Source organism: Sander vitreus, chromosome 3 (genome assembly GCF_031162955.1).
Source record: "Sander vitreus isolate 19-12246 chromosome 3, sanVit1, whole genome shotgun sequence".
NCBI classification, from domain to species: domain Eukaryota; kingdom Metazoa; phylum Chordata; class Actinopteri; order Perciformes; family Percidae; genus Sander; species Sander vitreus.
The window spans coordinates 32,766,441-32,786,979 of record NC_135857.1 but is presented as its reverse complement, the minus strand read 5'-3'; the positions used below and the strand labels follow the sequence as shown (position 1 = coordinate 32,786,979).

Below are 20,539 nucleotides of genomic sequence, written 5' to 3'. Positions count from 1 at the left end.
CATTTGGTTCCAACTTGAATGTTTTGTCTCTGAACACTACAGCTCATAATGTGTTTAATGTTTACTGTGATATGCCTCAAGCACCACTCGGCTCACAGGATTTCAACTGGTTGTTTAGTAAGCCGTCTGGTTGTTGTTGCAAGATTTGATAACAGCATCAGGATCTTTTGCCTGAGCATGCCCTTTGTGATGGCAGTGATGGTTGATGTGGGAAGGCTCAGCCTTGCTACAGTAACACAATAGCTCCATCTTGTAGCTCCCTGGTGCAAGAACACGGGGAGTCAATATGAGCAATGGTGAAATGTGATGTACCAAAATGAATAACTCAATTAATTTAGGTTGATCGTTATATTGGATTTTAAGGAAAAATGTTGCATATATTTTTATTTGAAGTCATTCTAATATCTTAAATGTCTGTATCATTCTTAATAATTTGTTTGCTGTCCTTCATATGGCTTGGGCATATTGATTTGTGTTATGAATATTGATTTGTATGTCTGCAGTGACTGCTAAATATTACCTTCCACATGCTCTTCACTGTCAGTGAGCACTTACTTGGTAAATGCATTTAAAAGTGACATCTGAATAATCATCTTGTCATCTTTTTCCACACCGGTTTGAGAGCTTCCCTTCTGCTGCAGAGGCAGAATGAGCTGGAGTTTCCTCACGCGCCTGTTGGATGAGCTTTCCAACCACTCAACCTTCATGGGCAAAATCTGGCTCACCCTCCTCATCGTCTTTCGCATTGTGCTGACTGCTGTCGGGGGCGAGGCAATCTACTATGATGAACAGAGTAATTTTGTGTGTAACACGCTGCAACCCGGTTGCGAGAACGTGTGCTACGATGCGTTTGCGCCGCTGTCACACATTCGTTTCTGGGTGTTTCAGGTGATTATGATCACCACCCCCACCATCATGTACCTTGGCTTTGCTATGCATAAGATTGCCCGCATGGAGGACGATGACTACCGGCCGCGGGGCAGGAAGAGGATGCCGATAGTGAGCCGCGGTGCCAACCGAGACTACGAGGAAGCGGAGGATCATGGGGAGGAGGACCCCATGATCCTGGAAGAGATTGAGCCAGAAAAGGAAAAGGAAGTCGCGGAGAAGCCCAGCAAAAAGCACGACGGACGCCGTCGCATCAAGCGCGATGGCCTGATGAAGGTCTACGTGTTTCAGCTGCTGTCGCGTGCCATCTTTGAGGCCTTGTTCCTGTTTGGACAGTATGTCCTTTATGGGCTGGAGGTGGCCCCGCTGTACGAATGCACGCGCTCCCCTTGCCCGTACAAGGTGGATTGCTTCATCTCGCGCCCCAAAGAGAAGACCATCTTCCTGCTCATTATGTATGGCATCAGCGCCCTGTGTCTGCTCTTCACCATGTTGGAGATCCTTCACCTCGGCATCAGCTGTGTCCGAGACTGCTTTTCCGCACCAGGGCCTCAGCCTCCCACCCCCTGTCCCCCAACCCTGTCCAGCCAGAGGTCCGCCATCTGCCACCGGCCATCTGCACCTCCAGGCTACCACACGGCTCTGAAGAAGGACCCATCGGGAAAAATGGGCTTCAGGGACAACCTGGGAGACTCGGGCCGCGAGTTGTTTGGCGACCCCCGATCGCGGGAGCTGGAGAGGCTGCGAAGACACCTGAAACTGGCTCAGCAGCATCTGGACCTGGCTTACCAAAATGAGGAGAGCAGCCCGTCGTGCAGCAGCCCAGAGTCCACTGGAACCACCGTTGAGCAGAATAGATTAAACTTTGCCCAGGAGAAGCAGAGCAGTACATATGAGAAAGGTGAGGCCTCCAACCTTTTCATCTTCTTCATAAGTTTCTTCTTTTGATTTTATCATTTTGATTTTGTATCGATCAATACGAAATGCTTTATCTCTGTTTACAGGTCTTCGTGTGTAGGTTCAGTGAGAGGTGTGTGTGTGTGTGTGTGTGTGTGTGTGTGTGTGTGTGTGTGTGTGTGTGTGTGTGTTACAGCCTTCCTGTGTTACGGCCAGTTGTGGTGGGACAAAGAGACCGGTCGTCTCAACCAGCAATACTTGAGACGCCTGTCTGAAGATCCAAAGTGCTTACAAACTACCGTCGTGCGGCGAGAACAGTTAAGGTTATCATGTACTTCTCCCTCAGGGCAGCTAATAACTGTAATTTTTTTTAGTAACATATATATATATATATATATATATATATATACATATATAATATCTTTTTATTACAGGAGAGTTTGTCCTCTTTTGGAAGTTCACAGTGAATGCATCTTAAGTTTGTCTTAGATCTAAACTTGGTTTTATGGCATTTCGTAAAGGTATGGCCAAGTTGTAGTGCAAAGAACATGTTTATACCGTAAACATTTTTGACTTTGTGAGGAAGTTAATCTCTGAGTGAGTACTGGAGTTATGTCATGCTGATGAAGACATTTTGAGTTCATTTTTATACAAAGGTATAAGTGTGTCACTATTTGCTTTTTGCGTTTTTGATAAATATTTTTTGACAATGTTGGCACTGCACCAGTCAACATTCCCGAGCCTGGTGCTTCGATGGTAACTGGAACACACTTGGGGTGCCTCTGTTCAAAGGAATAAACAAACCTGGGTAATGCTTGAAAAACGTGTAACTTTTGATATTGTCTTGTATTGTTTAAACATGTATTTGATACTGTTCTTTATTTCTGTATTAGTGAGTATTGTATTGAAAAGAGGCTACTGTCACTGTGGCAGACATGATTTTATTTTAAAACGGCATTCAGTCTGCTGTCGTGCGAGTGTAGATGTGCATTCTTTTAGTTCAACGGTTCAGTTTTGTTGTTGTAAATTCAATGTGTTGAACGTGCTCTGAGATGCCATCTTTTGTATGCTGAGTCATACCCACAATACCAATTAGTGCCAACTCAAATCTTGTCATCTCAAGTTATTTTGGAACAATGCTTTTTGTACGTTTTATACTTTTTGTATTGATAGTTCTTTGTGGTTAGCTTTTAAAAATACATTTTCCAACCTATACCTATTATGAATGCAACCTAAATGCTAAGCATAGGTTCAGTTGTAATGTTTAGGGATTTAGAGAATAGGACATAATGTGTGTTCATTTAGTTATTTTTGTCTTGACTTTTGAGTTTCCAATTCAGCCACCATTAACAATAATTGCTGAGGGAATTATTCAGAAGCTGCACTTTGATTAAAAATTAGCAGAAAATAGTTACTCCTACAAAAAAAAACAATCCATCCATTGCTGTATCAATTTGTCAAATGTAATACCTTACATTAAACTGCAGTGGGAATTAGTCACACAATACATTGGTTTTATGACTTGTTATCTTGGCAGATAATCAGTATATCCTTGGCATCAAACAGACTGAAGCAAGTTCTTTAAATGTAATGACACAATATAACTGTATTTGGACATATTTCCTTTATAGGTTGGTTAAAGATTTTAAGTTTTAAATGTCTGTGTGTAGCCATAGACTGTTAATATTAATGGACAGAGCATGTGTGACGTTTTAAGGTCTAAATCCCCAACACAAGAAGTCAAAGAAGCTACAAAACAATGGTGAGAGTGTCAGATAAGAAGGCTCAGTGTGACTTTTTTCGACATACTATACTATGTAAGGGATAATCACCGAGAGGCAGGGCAGCTGTTTACTGCCCTGCCTCTCGGTGATTATCCCGTTTATTCTACTTCTTGCTTGCCAACATAATAAAACAATTCAAATACTTTAATAATTATGCTTTTTCTTATTCGTATTGCATGCTTATTACATGTTTATTACATGTATACTCTGTTTGAGTTCATCTCCCTCAAAAAGTAGTCCCCTTTAGAACTACGGTGAATAGCGTTAGCTCAGCTATAGCTAATTAGTTTCTATAGCAACCACAGTCCGGGTCAGTTGTCACTGTCAGTCTGTCCTTCTGGTGGCTCTTCCACTCCGTGAAAACCTCGATAGCAAAGGCAGTTGCCTTTTTCGTGTTTGATTCAAGGGCCCCGTCTTCAATTGTACGCAGCTCCTCCTCTGTCAGATCTCGTTAACGGGGACCCTGGGCCTTGTCTTTCTCTGTTGTCATTCCGTCGTCCTCGTCGCTCTTTAACCAGTCCTCAGATGTCTTCCCTCCTCCAAATATATTAAAATTGACAATGAATTCGTCCATTTTTAAAACACTGTAATGTTTAGAACTACGGCGAATAACGTTAGCTCAACTGTAGCTAACGTTAATTAGTTTCTATAGCAACCACACAAGGCTGCATCTGATCACTAGCGTTAGTTTAATAACGTAGTTGCTACGTTGTATCGACTGACCCTCCGATAGATTTCCGACACATTTTAGAAACTTTTTTAAACGAGGTTGATTTTTACAATGGACCTCATGTTTGAAATTTCTGTGATAGAAAAAAAATACAAGCGGCGTATTGATCTATTATTTGATGACGCTGTGCTCAGTCAGCGGGCAACCTGCCAGGTTAATGCCCTCCTCCCAGCCAATCAGAATCAAGCATTCTTAAACGAAGTAGAATAATACTTTTTTATGACATTTTTCGACATACTATACTATGAGTTTTTTTCGACATATGATACCATTACTTTTTATGACTTTTCGCCATGGTATACCATGAATTTTCGACATATACTATTACTTTTATGATTTTTTTTTAACGTACTATACTATGATTTTTTTTTGGACAAACTATACTCTTGACTTTTTTTTAATGACTTTTCATGACTTTGGTCGATATACTATACAATGACTTTATTACTTTTTTCAACATACTATGATTTTCTTATTCCTTTTTTGACATACTATACTATTACTTTTTAATTACATTTTTTTCGTCATACTATACTTTGACCTTTTATGACTTTTTATCCGACATACTGTATTTTGATTTTGTTTGTTTTTCGACATACTATGACTTTTTTAGGACTCTTTGACATACTATGCTATGACTTTTTTTTGACATACTATACTGTGACATTTTTTTTCTCAGACGTACTATGACTTTTTTTTGAAATTTTTTTCAACATACTATACTCTGACTTTTTTCATTACTTTTTTTTATATACTATGACTTTTTTTATTACTTATTTACGACATATGACTTGTTTACTACTTTTATCGACTACTATACTATGACCTTTTTTCGCCATACTATACCATGAATTATTTCGACATATTATACTATTACTTTTTTTATGATTTTTTTCGACGTACTATACTATGACTTTTTATGACAAAAACAAATCTTAAATTTAGTTTCGTGTGCTCACGTGAAACTAAACTAGATTTTTTTGTCCCCTTAGGGGGCTCCGTAGATTAGTGTCCCATCTCTGGTAAATACATTGTGGACAACATGAGTTCTTCATTTATTTTTTATTAGTTAAGTCAAAACATATCCATGTAATGTTTTATAAAAACGTGGGAGCACACATTACACACACACACACACACATGAAAACACTACAGGAAGTACACAGTCATACACAATAAAACAATTAAAAACAACACAACAGGCAAAAACACAAGTTTGCATTAGTCCACAAAAGAAAAACATTAAAGAAAGGTAACTCATCACTCAATCATTGGCACTTTTAAAACACCAGTGTATTTGTTACTCATACAAACAAAACCAAACCAGTGCAGGTTATTGGATGAAGGGTTTGTTACATCAACAAGTGACACATTTACAAAACAAACAGAAACAAGGCAGATTTCAGACTGACAGAACTGAGTTTCACAAAAACAATGAAGGAATATAAGACACAGATCTTTGTGGCAAAGATTTGACTTTTTTGTTTTTAAATGAATCAACACAAAGGAATATGTTATTTCTTTTTTCTTTTTTTTGGACAAACATGCAAAGTTCCAGGTCTTTTTTCTAAAACCTTAACACAACTTTTGTAGGCCTATTTGAAGAGTTGCACAGAATATGAGATTATTTATTACTACTTAACGTAAAGTAAACCCATTTCTTCCACATGTTAAAGCTACTGGCTTAGCTGAGCAAAAATCCAATCTGTGCCACAACGGTGTTTGGTGTTTTAAGCCCCCGACGTCGCCTTCCAGGCAGCGCAGCAATGGTTATGTTTAGGGTTAAGGTTAGCTGCCTGGAAGGCGGCGTTAGAGGCTTAAAACACCATCGAGCTGCCACAACGGAACAAATGGAACTAAAGCAACCATAGTGGAGGTAAGGCCACTGGTTGAGGAAGAGCCACCGGGTGAGGAAGAGCCACTGGGTGAGGAAGAGCCACTGGTTGAGTGTATTTCAAATATTCAACTGGTTTCACAAAGCTATTCTGTTGTCTGGGAAAACAATGTACTTGCCCAGGTGAGTGTCTTACTTTTTTATTTAACTAAAGGTTAGTTATTTTGCGTGAAATCTCAAAAACCTTTACAGATCTGGCCGTATGTATAAAAGCGGTCTTAAAAATGATCCTTAACTTTGACTTATGAGTAAAAATATATTTAGTAAAAATCAGGTTTTGTATAGAGAAGCTAAAAGTAACTTTTTTGTGTGTAAATTGTTTGCAGTAAAAGTGTGGAGTCAGCACTGAAGAAGTGTCCAAAATCCCCTCCCTCAAGCAGTCAATCAGCCAATAGCAGGCTTCCAAAGGTGACGTGTCAGCAAATAATTACAAACTAGAAGGGCACTCTGAGAGCGCAGAGGTGATTTTCTAACACTTCGGCATGTAAAGTTTAGGCAACTGTGCTGAAAAAAAAAGGAAATCAGAGTAGACATGTTGTCATAACCAGACTTTTTTCCAGTGCAGAGGATTTGTGTCTGATGTGAATGTCCGAACCTATTATCACATGACACGGACACTGAGATGCTCTGGCTTGTTTGTATTTCTTTAAACCAATCACAAGCATCCTGGGCAGTGCTAAGCCCCCACGCAGCTGTTGTCAGGCTTTATACCAACAATGTTCATCCTTTGAGCCTAGACTAGACTAGCCATGCAGCATTACTCACCACGGCGATCTAGCCAGGTTAAAAGAGAGCCACCTTCGTGAACTCTGGCTTTTAGGCTCAACATACCTCGCTTACTCAGTCATTTTGCTTCGTGGAACACCCCGCAGGTCCCTTAACGCCACTTCAGTTACACTGTTTGGCTCAAAGGCCAGAGAAATACATACAGTACATGTTTTTTTTCTAAACCCAAACAAAGTTATTCAAAGTGATGAAAAGTTTAACAGTTGACACAACTGTTAAACTCTCTTTTCGAGAGGAAAGACCTTAAGACACAAAACCGTAAAGGTTTCTGTCTGACCTTGTTTTCTGCAAGAAGATCGCAGCCAATACTACCGTTAGTAGTATCTAAGAAAGGACGTAAACTCAACTTGGAAGGAACAACAATCTATAGCTTCACTAAAGCTCCTGCAATGTTCATTACACGCACGCACGCACGCACACACACACACACACACACGCACACAAAACTAAATAGTCAGATGAATGAAAACTGATACTTTTAGATCCTTATCGTTGAGACGTCTAGCCTGAGGATGGTGCCAGAGGAAAGGTCATGTTGTTACCCAAATCAAACATGTTTACCTGATGAGGTAAGACTATTTCCAGCTCTGCGGTGCTTTAAGCTGAATGCTAACGTTAGCGTGGTAACCTGTTAACTCCTGGAGGTTAGCCAGGGTTTTTGCGGTGTTCCCCAAATTACCTTTTTAAATACAACATAGAATTAAATTAAAGACTCTTCAATGATACCACTCAAAGAAAGATGGAAAACAGGTACGGACAATATGCCTATGATTATTATTATTATTATTATGAAGTACATGTATTTATTGACATTAATATCACATTTTTATCAGTACTATCCATCTGTATATAAGAAGAATTCCTTGCAACATAATTAATTAAAAGGCATTAAAAGCATGGATTAACCAATTAAAAAATAATTAAAGTTTTTGCTAAACTCAACATGGTCTCACTTGTAGTTTATAGATGATTAAGGTCCCATGACAGCCTCCGCAAACTAAAAAGATGTATTTTCAGGTAGCAAAGTCCTAAAAATGTTCAAACATTCTGGCCGTGAACACCTGCTGCCACTTGGGGTCACTGCAACATTTATGACAGCAGTACTGACTGAAACTGACCGAAGACCGACCTGTGTGACGGAGAGTTTGGAGGTTTTAGAGGTAGTCATCCTCACTGGACGGCTCATCCTCGTCTTCATGGTAATTGTAGTGGTGATGGTTGCTAGGGCCTTCGCCGGGGTCGTCGCTGCTGGCAGCCGAACTCTCCCCGGTGAGCTTTGACCCCGCGGAGCTAGCAGAAGGACTGCGGCTCATCCTCCACAGCTGGTGGGCAAAGGTCCGGCCCCAGCTGCAGTGGTGGCCAATAGGGCGCAAGTGCCGGATGAGCTCAGCGGCCTCCTGCCAGTAAGAAGTTCACTTGCTGTGGCCCCGCCCGGAGCGCTGCTTGTTCATGCTGGTCAGCATCTGGCTGATGTAAGAGGTTAGCAGGTCGTCCATCTTGTAGCCCTGCAGGGGGAAATGAGACATTATTGGAACACCAGATTTTATTTGATATGTGGCAGTATGTGTGTACTGCTGCCACCCACCAGCGAGGTCTCACACAGCAGTTTGCTTCCTCTGACCAGGTTGCCGATGGTGATGTGAAAGTAAGTGTTCCCACTGCTCCAGTTGGAGATCTTGGTGAAGGGGTGAGTAGTCAGGATGTCCTGCACAAATACACAGAGAGGACACGTTACTTTCAGGGCCTCTGACTGATGAGGCCAACCTGAGCATTTAATGAGCGCAGCAGCAAAAGGAAGTGCCTGCTGAACGTAAGGCTGCACAAATAATCAAATAATAATCTCGATCACGATTTTGTCTTCCCACAATTAAATAAACGTGACTGACGTTAAAAATGCGTGCTCAGCTCATAGAAAACTCTGCTACAAATCAAATCAAGCGTTTCCTAAAGTAACAGCCAACCACCAGGAGGCGATCCAGATGTTTTGGCTTGACTTTTTGGGGAATTGTCGTGCTGCTGCGCATGAACCCTTTGGAAAACTCTCCTGAATGTTGCAGCTGCAGTCCAGAGTATTAGAGTAATATACAACAGAGAAAATCAAATGTCTGGAGGAGAAGGCCAACAGCTAGGTTCTAGGAGCTTCTAGGAGATGCAGAGATTTCTACGTTAGCAAAAAAAGTAGCAAAACATCAAAGTGAAAGCAGCGCTCTGCTTATTTAAATGTGAAAGTGCAATACAAAATATTGTGTCCCTATAATCCATGAATAATCATGATTATTATTTTGGCAATAATCGTGCAGCCCTACTGCATGTAAATTAACATGCACGTAGATTAACATGCACATGTAGATTAACATGCACATGGTTAACACAGACTGAGCATTATAATAAATCCTTAAACATAAGACAGGTTTGGAGGGGAAAATATTGATTTCTATACAAACACAAACCTTTGTCTTCGGGTCAATGAGACTGACTCCATGCTTGTTGATGGCGATCAGCAGGATCTCTGGGAAGTTGGGCTCTGTGGTTTGCTATAGACAAAAGTAGATGTATCTCGTTACAGGCTCGTATTGCCAGACCTTCCTCCACAGCTCTGCGGAGGAGGGTCTGGCTAGTCCACACAACATTCCTAGATAGGAGAAAACGTGCTCTGGTTTACTGGCATTTCTTTAAACCATTCACAGTCGTCTTGGTTAGCGCAAAGCACTGGACGGAGCCACGGAACTTGTTTTGGTGGAACATGTGGACGTTCAAAAGATGTTTTAGTCGTGTGACAGAAAACGCAGATTGGACAGATAGTCTAGCTAGCTGTCTGGATTTACCCTGCAGAGATCTGAGGAGCAGTTAACCAGAGTCCTCAGAAATCCACCAGAGTTTAGAATGCCAACACAAAGGAAGAGGAAGGTAACGGACATCCGGCCTAAAAAAGGGACATCCGGCGGCACCGGAACAATACCGTAAATGATATAAATGTTGTTATGACGTCTAAATATCAATTGATCATCTATCATATCTTATCATTTTTACGTGAACAGCGTTAATGTTTCTCTGCAACCTGTTTGCGAAATATAAAAGATATCTCGATTGACTAACGGGGTGTTTGCTTGTTTTCTTTCCTTGCATATTTTCCCTCTTACTGTAAGTGGGACGGACTAACTAATGTAAGCAGCGCTACGGAAATGTCAATTCAGTAGTCAGCTCAATCGACACCTAGCCTGGCTCCGCCCTCCTATGTACTTCCGCTCAATTTTCATTTTCCTTCAGTACTCCGTCTGGGTTTGCGGTATATTCAAAACCTTTTATATTCAAAAACATTCCAAATATTTGGCGGACCAATCAGCGAACAGAGGGAGTGGCTGAGAACGATGACGTTGAGGACGTGCGCTAGAAAGATGCGAGCGAAGCCATTCGGTCCGTTGTGGCAGCAACGCTGCAGAATATCCAGAAGTTAAAGCCCGAGCAAGAACAATCTTTGCTGAGTTGTGTTGGTGGCCGTGATGTTGTGGCCCTCCTCCCCCACGGGGTTCGGGAACAGTTTGATTTTCCTCTGCTCCGTTAGTGGTGAAGGAGTTGGCTAAGGCTAACGCTAGCGATGCTAATGCTACATATAAGCCGATAGTTGTTGTCGGTTTCCCCTCTTGTTGCACATGCGCATGACATACGTCACGACCAAACGTTAGCGATTGGTTATGGCAGATCCAATAGTTTTAAACTTCAACAGAGTACCCGCCTTCAAGGAAGTTAACACTTGTCAATGGAGAGAGGCCAGACTCTCTGGACAAATGAAATGGACCAGAGTCTGGTAGGACCAGGCTAGTGGACCAGAGTCTGGTAGGACCAGGCTAATGGACCAGAGTCTGGTAGGACCAGGCTAGAGTACCAGAGTCTGGTAGGACCAGGCTAGAGTACCAGAGTCTGGTAGGACCAGGCTAGAGTACCAGAGTCTGGTAGGACCAGGTTAATGGACCAGAGTCTGGTAGGACCAGGCTAGAGTACCAGAGTCTGGTAGGACCAGGCTAGTGTACCAGAGTCTGGTAGGACCAGGCTAGTGTACCAGAGTCTGGTAGGACCAGGCTAATGGACCAGAGTCTGGTAGGACCAGGCTAGAGTACCAGAGTCTGGTAGGACCAGGCTAATGTTCCAGAGTCTGGTAGGACCAGGCTAATGGACCAGAGTCTGGTAGGACCAGGCTAGAGTACCAGAGTCTGGTAGGACCAGGCTAATGTACCAGAGTCTGGTAGGACCAGGCTAATGGACCAGAGTCTGGTAGGACCAGGCTAATGGACCAGAGTCTGGTAGGACCAGGCTAGTGGACTAGAGTAAAAATCTTGCAAACTAAAGCTGTCAGATTAATGTAGTGGAGTAAAAAACTACAATATTTCCCTCTGAGTGAAGTAGAAGTATACAGTAGCCTAAAAAGAAAATAACTTCAGTAAAGTACAAGTACCTCAATGTTGTACTTAAGTACTGTACTTGAGTAAATGTACTTAGTTATAGTCCATCACTGAAAAACTCATACGAGACAAAAGATGCAAGTGAGAATGACAGAAAGACGAATGAGAAGAACAGAGTAGGAGCTACAGACAGGAAGTGACAGGCTCAGGTGTATTTACCTTGACCTCAAAGAAGGCGGAGCCAAAGGTCGGCCATTTGTAGATGAGCTTTAGGAACATCAGTTTGGCTTCTTCTCTTGATTTACCAGCATGCTTGTTGAAGTATGCAACCAATGACTGTTATCACACACACACACACACACACACACACACACACACACACACACACAGAGTATTAATTATTAAACTCAGTTCAATCCTTAATGCCATTTGGATACAAATACAAATAATGGCTTTAGTGTCTCACAGGAAAAAAGGCGTCGATGTTCATATCCTCTAAACAGAAAATAAAAACTACATTGGAGATTTCCAGGTTTACCCTTTTCCAGTCATCCGGTGACATCTGACGAATGAGATCCTGGGGAACCAGCTCCCGAAGCATCTTGGGAATTGTAGGAAAATGGGATTTGTCATCCTCAAACTTGACGCGGTAGATGAGGGCCGCAAGTTGGAAAACCTCTTCTCGTGAACACTTATGGTAGCCACGCAAGTATTTAGGCAGCTCCTAATGAAAAGAAGAGAATGAGGGGGAGAAAGTGTGTTTTGATTCACACAAAAGGTACAGTTCTAGTATAAATAAAATATAAATCATAACAATAAAAAAAATGTTGGAAGCAAATTGCCACAAGATAATAAGTAGTAGAGACCAGACCCACTCTCAGTTGTAACTGAGAGCGGGTCTGGGGAAGCTTCATTCACAGCCCATTTCCAAAGGGGCGTCACCAACAGACGCCGCTCAAATGCCTCTGGGTGCAATTGGATAGTCCTTCAACCAATCAGACCAACGGTCCGGGTGACGTAGCAGCGACAGCGGCATCAACGGGTTGCTGCACTTCGGTGGCCGTCATGTTGAATGTAAACAAAAAGCTGCTTGCCGTCGCTGCGCTATCATCATCGTGTAAAGCCCGCCTCAACAGTTGTGATTGGTGTAAAGCCCGCCTCAACAGTTGTGATTGGTGCCTCGATTTGGAAACATTGGAAACGGGCTCTTGGCCAGAGGGACTTGCAGAGCAAATCTCAAATTTGCCCTGAAGTTCGTCAGGGTTTTCCCAGGCTAGTAGGAGAGTGTTGCAGCCAGAAAAAATTATAAAATTAAATATTTCCTCCTGTTTCTCAGTAAAAGACCGACCTGGTAGTAGTGGAAGATGGAGTCAGCGAAGGAGTCCTTCCCTGGAACTGTGTTGGTCCACAACTTCTTCATGAAGAACACCTGATAGGTCAGTGAGGGAACAATTCCTGCAAGGTAGGATGGAAATAGGGTGAAATATAAGTGTGATCAACTTCAAAACTCTGGCGTACTATCAGTTTCATTCAAGAGCAGGTTTGTTCAGACTCATAATGTAAAATAAACCCTGCAGTTTGTGTTTTTACTCCCTGGAGAGTTATTATTCTTTTCCTTATTTACAGTCATATATATGTTAATACAGCAAGAGGAGCACGCTGACACACTTAGAATTAATGGAGGTTTACTTCCAACAGAGGTAAAACTGATGCAGGTACTAACCGTCTTTAGCTGGTCGAGATTTCTTGATCCAGTCTGTTAAATGTCTGACAAAGTCAAAGAAAAAATCTCCCTCTGGCACACTGATCACCTGCAGAACACACACACACACACACACACACACACACACACTTCTAGATGTTGGGATAAAATGTGTATTCCATTTTTTCTACTTTGACAAAAACTAATTGGACTTCATGAAACCATAATAATATTCTGAAATTGCAGTAAATCCTCCTGTTGACATTTAAGTTTCCAAACTTAACATACTTTTCAAAACAAATGCTTGCATAGAAAAAGATACATCTGAAACATCATGTATGTGATGCTTTATAAAAAGGTCAAAGGACATTAGTGACACAAAACACCTAAAAAAACAAACAAAAAAAAAACAGGTAAGGAGAAGAGAGATCATTTACACAACTTATTAGTTTTAGAGGAATTTAACAAAGCCTCATTTTGCTCTGCTTCTGAGAAACATTCGTTCTCTGACCTTGTCTGAGATCTTGACGAAGAGGCTGAAACCTTCAGGAGATTTGAGTAGCAGTCTGGTTGAGATGTTCTGGCAGAAGTCCTTCGCTTTGGTGCTGGACTCCACCTCAAACGCCTGCAGGTTTTCAGACAACACTTTTTTGTTGACGAGTGGAAATGCATCTTCCCGCGTGCGTGTGTGTGTGTGTGTGTGTGTGTGCGTGTGTGTGTGTGTGCGTGCGTGTGTCTGACCTCGTCTGTATCGTCAGGGAAGTAAACTTTGTGGAAAATCTGGGTCGTCTTATGTTGGATCGCCTCGACTTCCACCAGATGAGGGGGGTACTTCCTGGCTCCGTTACTGTTAACATGATACCACAAATGGAAAGAAAGAAAAAGGCCGCAAAATGAAAGGTCAGTCGCAGTTGCAGTGGTGAAAAGTAACTAAGTACATTAACACAAGTACTGTGCAATTTTCAGGTACTTGTACTTTACTTGAGTATTTCCTTTTTGTGTTACTTTATACTTCTACTCCATTACATCTCCGAGGCAAATGTACTGTTTACTACTTCACATTTGATAAATATAGTGACTACTACTAACTTCACAGATTGAGGTAATAGAAAGAATAGAATACAGTAAAATGCCTTTTATTGTCATGATACACATGTACAATGAGATTAAAAGCAACTCCTTTCCCAGTGCCAACATATACGTAAAAACTATAACATGAAATAAAATTAAAAAAAGTGCACAGTCGAGACACTATATACATATGAAAAAATAAAGAGGTGCTGCACACTTAAACGTGTTCTTTGAGCTGTAAACTAAATGATATGACTGGACTGATAATACACATCAATGCTGGAGTTAATATTGACATTTCTTTCCAAATTTATAAAAATCTGCATTTCATGGATTGAAATAGGCTCAACACGCCATCTACTGTTTTAAATCAGCCCGACTTACGTCCAATACTGAGATAGAGTCGACCGGTTGGGACTCATCTATGTCATGAAATCTAAGATTGGTAACACCTTCTAATCAAAGGTTGGCGGCATCCCTTTCCCCTCGCATCCTTTTGCCCATTTTTCTTTCTTTCTTTTTTTTTTCGCATTTTCAAAATTATGCAGTGGGTGGAGTTAGGCTCAGTTATTCTGAAATAGGCCATTTTACATAATGAGTACTTTTAATTTTGGTTCTTTAACTTTGGTATATTTTGATGTTAAGTGTTAAGTTTTACCGTAGAGCTTTATGCAGCCTCTGCATGCAGTCTCCAGAGAGTGGGTGGTGTTTCTTGGACTGGAGGAAGCGCTGGATGTGTGGCAGCAGCACGTTACTGGGAGGAAACAGACCAGTACACAACCACAGCAGCTCCCAGCCTTTCTCCTCACTGTACCTGCAGCAGCACAAAACTCACATTCAGCTTCTGCATAGAAATATCTGTCGGCTCTGCCTGCTTGTTCTGCTGCAGACGTGATGATGACTGGAGGATTAATAGAAACTGAATGCAATTAAAGTGTTTCATGAACATGGTATCCTTCCATAATATTTTGTATATTCTTTTCTACAAGGTTCACTGTAAATATTTTGCGATACAACTCTACATGAGAAGTCTGAACCGTGAATTAGCACCAAGATATTATCATTCATATTGAAGTGCAATGATAAGAATAATAATAGCGTCAGTTTACACACTTGACATGGTTGTCAGTGAGCTGTTTGATGATCTGACAGTAGATCTCGTCTTTCAGAGGTTCGGCCTTCAGTGCTCCTTCAAAGATCTGATCTGTCAACTCGTTGACTGAGCGCATGCGCTTGGACGGATAGTCGCCCATGTACTTCATCATAGGTGGGACAAACGTCAAGGAATAAAACGACCTGATTGGCTGGAACACAAATGTAGAGTGAGCATGAAAATCATTCTTGAGATATCGGAAAAGAAAGAAAGAAAATAATTTTGGATAGCTCCTTCCTGCATTCTGGTGACATGTATGAACACACTCGTTTATATCAAAGTTTTTTCTTTTTTTGTGTTTACAGAGCATGTTTGACTCCATCCATCACTGAATAATTTACAAAAACTTGGAAACATTCTAATACGACGCTGTAAAAAAACCTGTGATAATATATGTCTTTAATTAGACAATACTGGGGCCTGTTTAAAGTTCAGGTTAAGATTTGATAAGGTTAATGACGGGGTGAAGGGTTGCACCAGTGTTTCTCAACGTGGGGTTGCATGCTCAGCAGATGGGATCACCGGAGACATAAGGCTGTTTAACAGTTCTGCGGAGGCTCCACGCAGAGCTTTTGCCGTAGCTTACGCAAGTTGCTTGGTGTTTATACTTGTGCGCTGGTGTGTGCGTCGAGCGGGGGAAATGCAACGCTACCAAGCAACGGACGAGCGACGCGCGTCGCTGCAACGCGTAGTTACATTTTTCGAGAGGTAGGGTCCGGCGTAGACGCAAAGGGGTCTGCGGGGGTAAGCCGTCGATTCTACGCACAACCATAAAACGGCCTATATGGACATGTACTGAACAAAAAAAAGGATTGAGATATGGTTTCATTTACTGAACTAAAAGTACAATATGTTACATGCACTGGACACAAATTCTCATTCTTCTTTGGTCATACAAGTGTTTAAGTTATGCTTCTGGTACTTAGTTTCTGTATTATTTTCAGCTTCTTATGTTGCTGCTTTTTATATTATAGTGCTGTGCTTAGTTTTTATACCTTTGACTTATATAAAAAAAAATAGAGTAAAATATACTATCAATATCAAATAATGCAACAATCAGTAATGTTAGTTTCTTGCTATAAAATATATACAATTAATGAATAATATCCTGCTCTAGATCTGTGTATGTTGCATTTGCTGTTAGTCTCTTTCATATGCACAAGCTCAGTGTTTTGTTAGCATTACGATTGGAGCAGTTATCTAGGGTTGACAAGTTTAGGTTTAGGGAAGTCAGATGCGCAGTACGTTGAACATGCTTTAAGACAGTCTTAAACCGCGTCACATCAGCTGTTTTAAAGGATATCTATGAAGGACATGCAGGCGTCCTGAGCCAGCTCCTCGTGGTTGACGACTTTCTTCAGCAGCGGCAGCTTTAGCGGCTCTCTGGTGCAGCTCCACATCTTGTCCTTCCCACGATTCTTACTGACCATCACCCTGCTCAGGGTGTGTTTGGGAGGAGGCCTGAAAGAAGCAGGGTTACATTTGTGACATGTTGACATGACTGCGAGTCGATCAAAATGTAATTTGTCAAACCAAAAAATAATGCAGAGAGCTCAGGTGAGATCAGAAAAACGGAGATTTGTCTTTGGCGTGGCTCACAAGTAAAAAAGATATAAGTAAACAATACTTAAAAACATATGGTTGTACAGGGGGGAGCAAATGTGCAGGTGAGTGTTTATAATGTGAGATGTTATGTCCGAGTTCTGTGAGCAAGGAAGGATCTAGACCTGTGATGATAACTTCTAAATTGTCTGAATTTAACGGAAGGAAGTTTCCAGATAGACAATCTCACTCAAATGTGTTCTATTGCTAAAAGCATAGATATTATGCCTGAGTGATTTGACTTAAAAGGTAAATGAGGATCACTAAAGAGCCGAGGACTGATCCCTAAGCTGCTCCATAACTGAGATGACATCAAGAGGCTTTACAATTGATTACAAGTCTATTCAGAGAGGTTATAATAAACCCTTAATCTAAAACAGTAAAATGTTCAACAGATATGATAACCCTTTGTTTTTAATCCCAATATATATGTGTGTGTGTGTGTGTGTGTGTGTGTGTGTGTGTGTGTGTGTGTGTGGACCTGAAGTAGTCGTAGGAGAACTCCTCCAGTGTGTAGGGTTTTATCCTGCCGTCGCTCTCTGGCAGGACGAGCTGCGAAACACGAACCGACTCCTGTCGCTGGTCCGGTGTCATGGTTACCAGCGCCTGATTGGTTGGATTACATCAGATTACATTCATTTGAAAGACCATTTTATATTTAAAGTGACTTACATTAGGTGTCTTCAAACAAGAGGAAGAGCCAGATGTTATCAGATTTAACTGTTACAGCAACATATTAACAAGCTCGCAATGATATATAATGACATTTTGGATGTGAAATGCATGATAGATAAAATCCTGAATATCAATATACCAATTTCTGCTAAATTATTTATATTACATGTATACCCTCTAAACATGAACTGAAGAGTAAGGACTATCCATTCATAGACATGTGTCTATTACAAGCAAAGCGCCTTATTGCTTTACAATGGAAGAACATAAAGGCGCCAAGTATAGGTAACTGGTAGAAAGAAATGGCAATAAGTATGTCTGTGAAAAAGGTAACTTGTATTGTGAAAGGTAAATATAGGAGGTTTGGATCTGGAATCCTTTCTTATTCTTTCTTGAACATGGTGGAAATGACGTACTAATGGCTGATTGAGAAGCTGTGTCAAATATAATAGGATGTGATGAGAAGCTTTTAGTTATTGTTACTTTTTTTTATGTCTCTGTCATTTACATTTGTGTTTTCCTTGGGTGTCGAACATGTTTTGTATGTATGTGCATTGATTGTTTTGTTATGTTAAAAATCAATAAAGAAATATTGATGAAAAAAGAAAAAGGTTTGCAATGATAATGTCTACGTTTCAGTTTTCAGTGCGCAAAACATGGACAACAAAAACAAATATATATTGCTTATGGTGAAGGTCTAACAACACTTTATTTTATTACATTACATAAGGTTTGAGTCAATAAGGTTGACTCGTCCGGTGCAAAGAAAGCTTTGATGTCTCTGCACAGATGGAAATGTATGTCATGTTCCCATCTGTAATATAAGAGTCTCCCGTTGTATTAAAGTCAAATTATAATGGTCAACCTTCTTTTAAGTGACTACAATGTGTCATTTTAAAGTCTACTGTGTGCTGGGTAATTTAATAGAATAATCCTTGTGATACTCCCCCAAAAATACAGTAATGCTGTATGAAGGAAAAGTAGGGTAGCATCACAGCTTTGAACAGCTTTTTTGTTCAGCTTTGTTGTAATGTTTGTAATGTGAATGTAATTTCCTCGTTCTGTTAAAAACTTGTTATATAGCGTCATTCGACACATATTCTTTGTTCCTATGGTCTTCCAAATCACTTCACTGTTTGGTGTTTACTTGAATTCAGTTAGCCTTTGTTATTTGTTGTTACTGTTATTTGTCCTTATATTTATTAGACAATAATGGAAAATGATTTTCACTTTCACATAATCAGATGCTGAAGTGGTTCTGAAACTACTGAACTTCTGGTTTAAGTGTGGCACGTTTGACTCAAGCTTCTTGAATTAAAAATGCTGAAATCATAATCATATCCTCAAACTGAGCTGTGCCAATAATATAAAGACAGTGTATAGTGTAATAGGAAGTCAGTGCTGTAAAGAGGAGTCTCCTTCCTACAACAAAGAATCTTTCTTGATGTTGTTTTTTTTTCCTCTTACCACTATTTCTTGCTGAGGTCGGGTCATGGTGGGCAGGACATAGACGCAGTCAGCTGGAAAATCTCCTCTGTGATTGGTTCGTTCATTGACGCCGTGTGCCCAACCAGAATTAAGCACCTGTTCCCCGGTGTCCTTGTCCAACAGGATCAGGTCTCCCTTCAGAAAGCTCAGGAAGGTGGACTCCTCCCCAGCTGTGGAAAAAAAAACACAGTTTTTACTAAAGTGAGATGATTAACTGGCATTTCTACTTCAAACTTCTGTCTTTTGTTCCGTATGTTTATTGTAAAGGTGTTTGATGGAAATCTTTCCAACTTAAACAGGTGTTACAGTGTATCAGGTTATGTTAAAGTGACCATATTATGAAAAACTTTTTCTGGAATTTGGGGAGTTATTTTGTGTCTCTGGTGCTTCCACACGCATACAAACTTGGAAAAACAACATCCATGCTGTTCTGAGTGAGATACGGTTTCTGAATGTTTCCTGCCTTCAGTCTCCGGGTGAGCTGTTCAAAATCTGCACGGCTTTCTACGTCACTAGCCCCCTCATTCACAATGGCAAAACACTGCTACAACACACACTAGTTCAGCCTAATCTACAAAAGAACTACTTACATGTCCCTGTTCTGCAGGTATTCCACGCAAAGTTGGAAGTGCGCCCTCGTTTAGAAGAAGTCTCCCAGCTAATCCTGTCTTGTACTACTGAAGTTACAGAAACAGCTAGCTAGCTGATGTGAGCCTTACCTAGCTGCTGCGCATGTGCGACTCCCAACAAAGATGTTACAGCAGTGAGAGGTCTTACTCTGTAGCTAAAACAGAGAGCTCAACACACAGGGTGAAAAGATGATGATATATAAAATATGACGTTTTTTGAAAATTAAACCATGTAAACCTATTCTGATACAACCTCTAAATACAATTATGAACCTGAAAATGAGCATAATTTGGGCGCTTTAAAAAAAGAGTTTAGAGTTAAAGAGAAATCACAAAATAAAAACGGCACCATCCCTGTTCAGGACTTACTGGGGTTGGGGTTATCCTGCAGTGCGACCACAAACTTCGACCTCTTCCTCAGGCCTTCCAGGAAGGTCACCACCAGCTCGCGGATGTCCTCTGCGTTGTTGGAGGTGAAGGTGTACTCGTCTCCTTTGATGGTCGCCAAAGTGAAACTCTGACTCTGCAACTTTCCTCCCCTGAAAGAACAATAAGTGCTCCAAATTATAGAAAATATGTTGGTTGTCATCGCTCTCAAGAATAACACATATAAAGATGACATCATTTGACATTGAATGCCTTTCCTAATCTAACACAGCACAACATATAGTTAAGGTTTAATTTGGGTAACAATGACTAGTTGGTGAGGGTTAAAGGGCTTTTATAATCATGGTTAGAAGACACAAAACGTTAACTTTCTGTAGGAAATGGTCTTTGTGGCTCTATAACAAACATCACCTCACGAGTTGTAATTCACACAGCTGTAGACCCTGTGTCAAGGGT

The 20,539-nt window shown here is 40.8% G+C and overlaps 1 protein-coding gene and 1 pseudogene across 1 annotated transcript in view; one reads left to right on the top strand and one right to left on the bottom strand.

The window, feature by feature from the left end:
• Positions 1-648: 648 nt before the first annotated feature.
• Positions 649-1,836, top strand: LOC144515923 (gap junction gamma-1 protein pseudogene; annotated as a pseudogene).
• A 3,597-nt stretch (positions 1,837-5,433) lies between these two features.
• Positions 5,434-20,539, bottom strand: part of myo7aa (myosin VIIAa) — a 59,003-nt gene continuing 43,897 nt past the window's right edge. The window contains exons 35-49 of the mRNA XM_078247059.1: positions 20,066-20,235; positions 19,047-19,237; positions 17,386-17,510; positions 16,606-16,763; positions 15,263-15,416; positions 14,808-14,963; positions 13,820-13,925; positions 13,590-13,703; positions 13,100-13,187; positions 12,725-12,831; positions 11,915-12,100; positions 11,596-11,712; positions 9,430-9,513; positions 8,565-8,684; positions 5,434-8,484 (exon numbers count right to left, since the gene is read on the bottom strand). Coding sequence (XP_078103185.1) covers positions 8,392-8,484; positions 8,565-8,684; positions 9,430-9,513; positions 11,596-11,712; positions 11,915-12,100; positions 12,725-12,831; positions 13,100-13,187; positions 13,590-13,703; positions 13,820-13,925; positions 14,808-14,963; positions 15,263-15,416; positions 16,606-16,763; positions 17,386-17,510; positions 19,047-19,237; positions 20,066-20,235 — 1,969 coding nt within the window. The 3' untranslated portion in view covers positions 5,434-8,391. The remainder of the gene's footprint in view (positions 8,485-8,564; positions 8,685-9,429; positions 9,514-11,595; positions 11,713-11,914; positions 12,101-12,724; positions 12,832-13,099; positions 13,188-13,589; positions 13,704-13,819; positions 13,926-14,807; positions 14,964-15,262; positions 15,417-16,605; positions 16,764-17,385; positions 17,511-19,046; positions 19,238-20,065; positions 20,236-20,539) is intronic.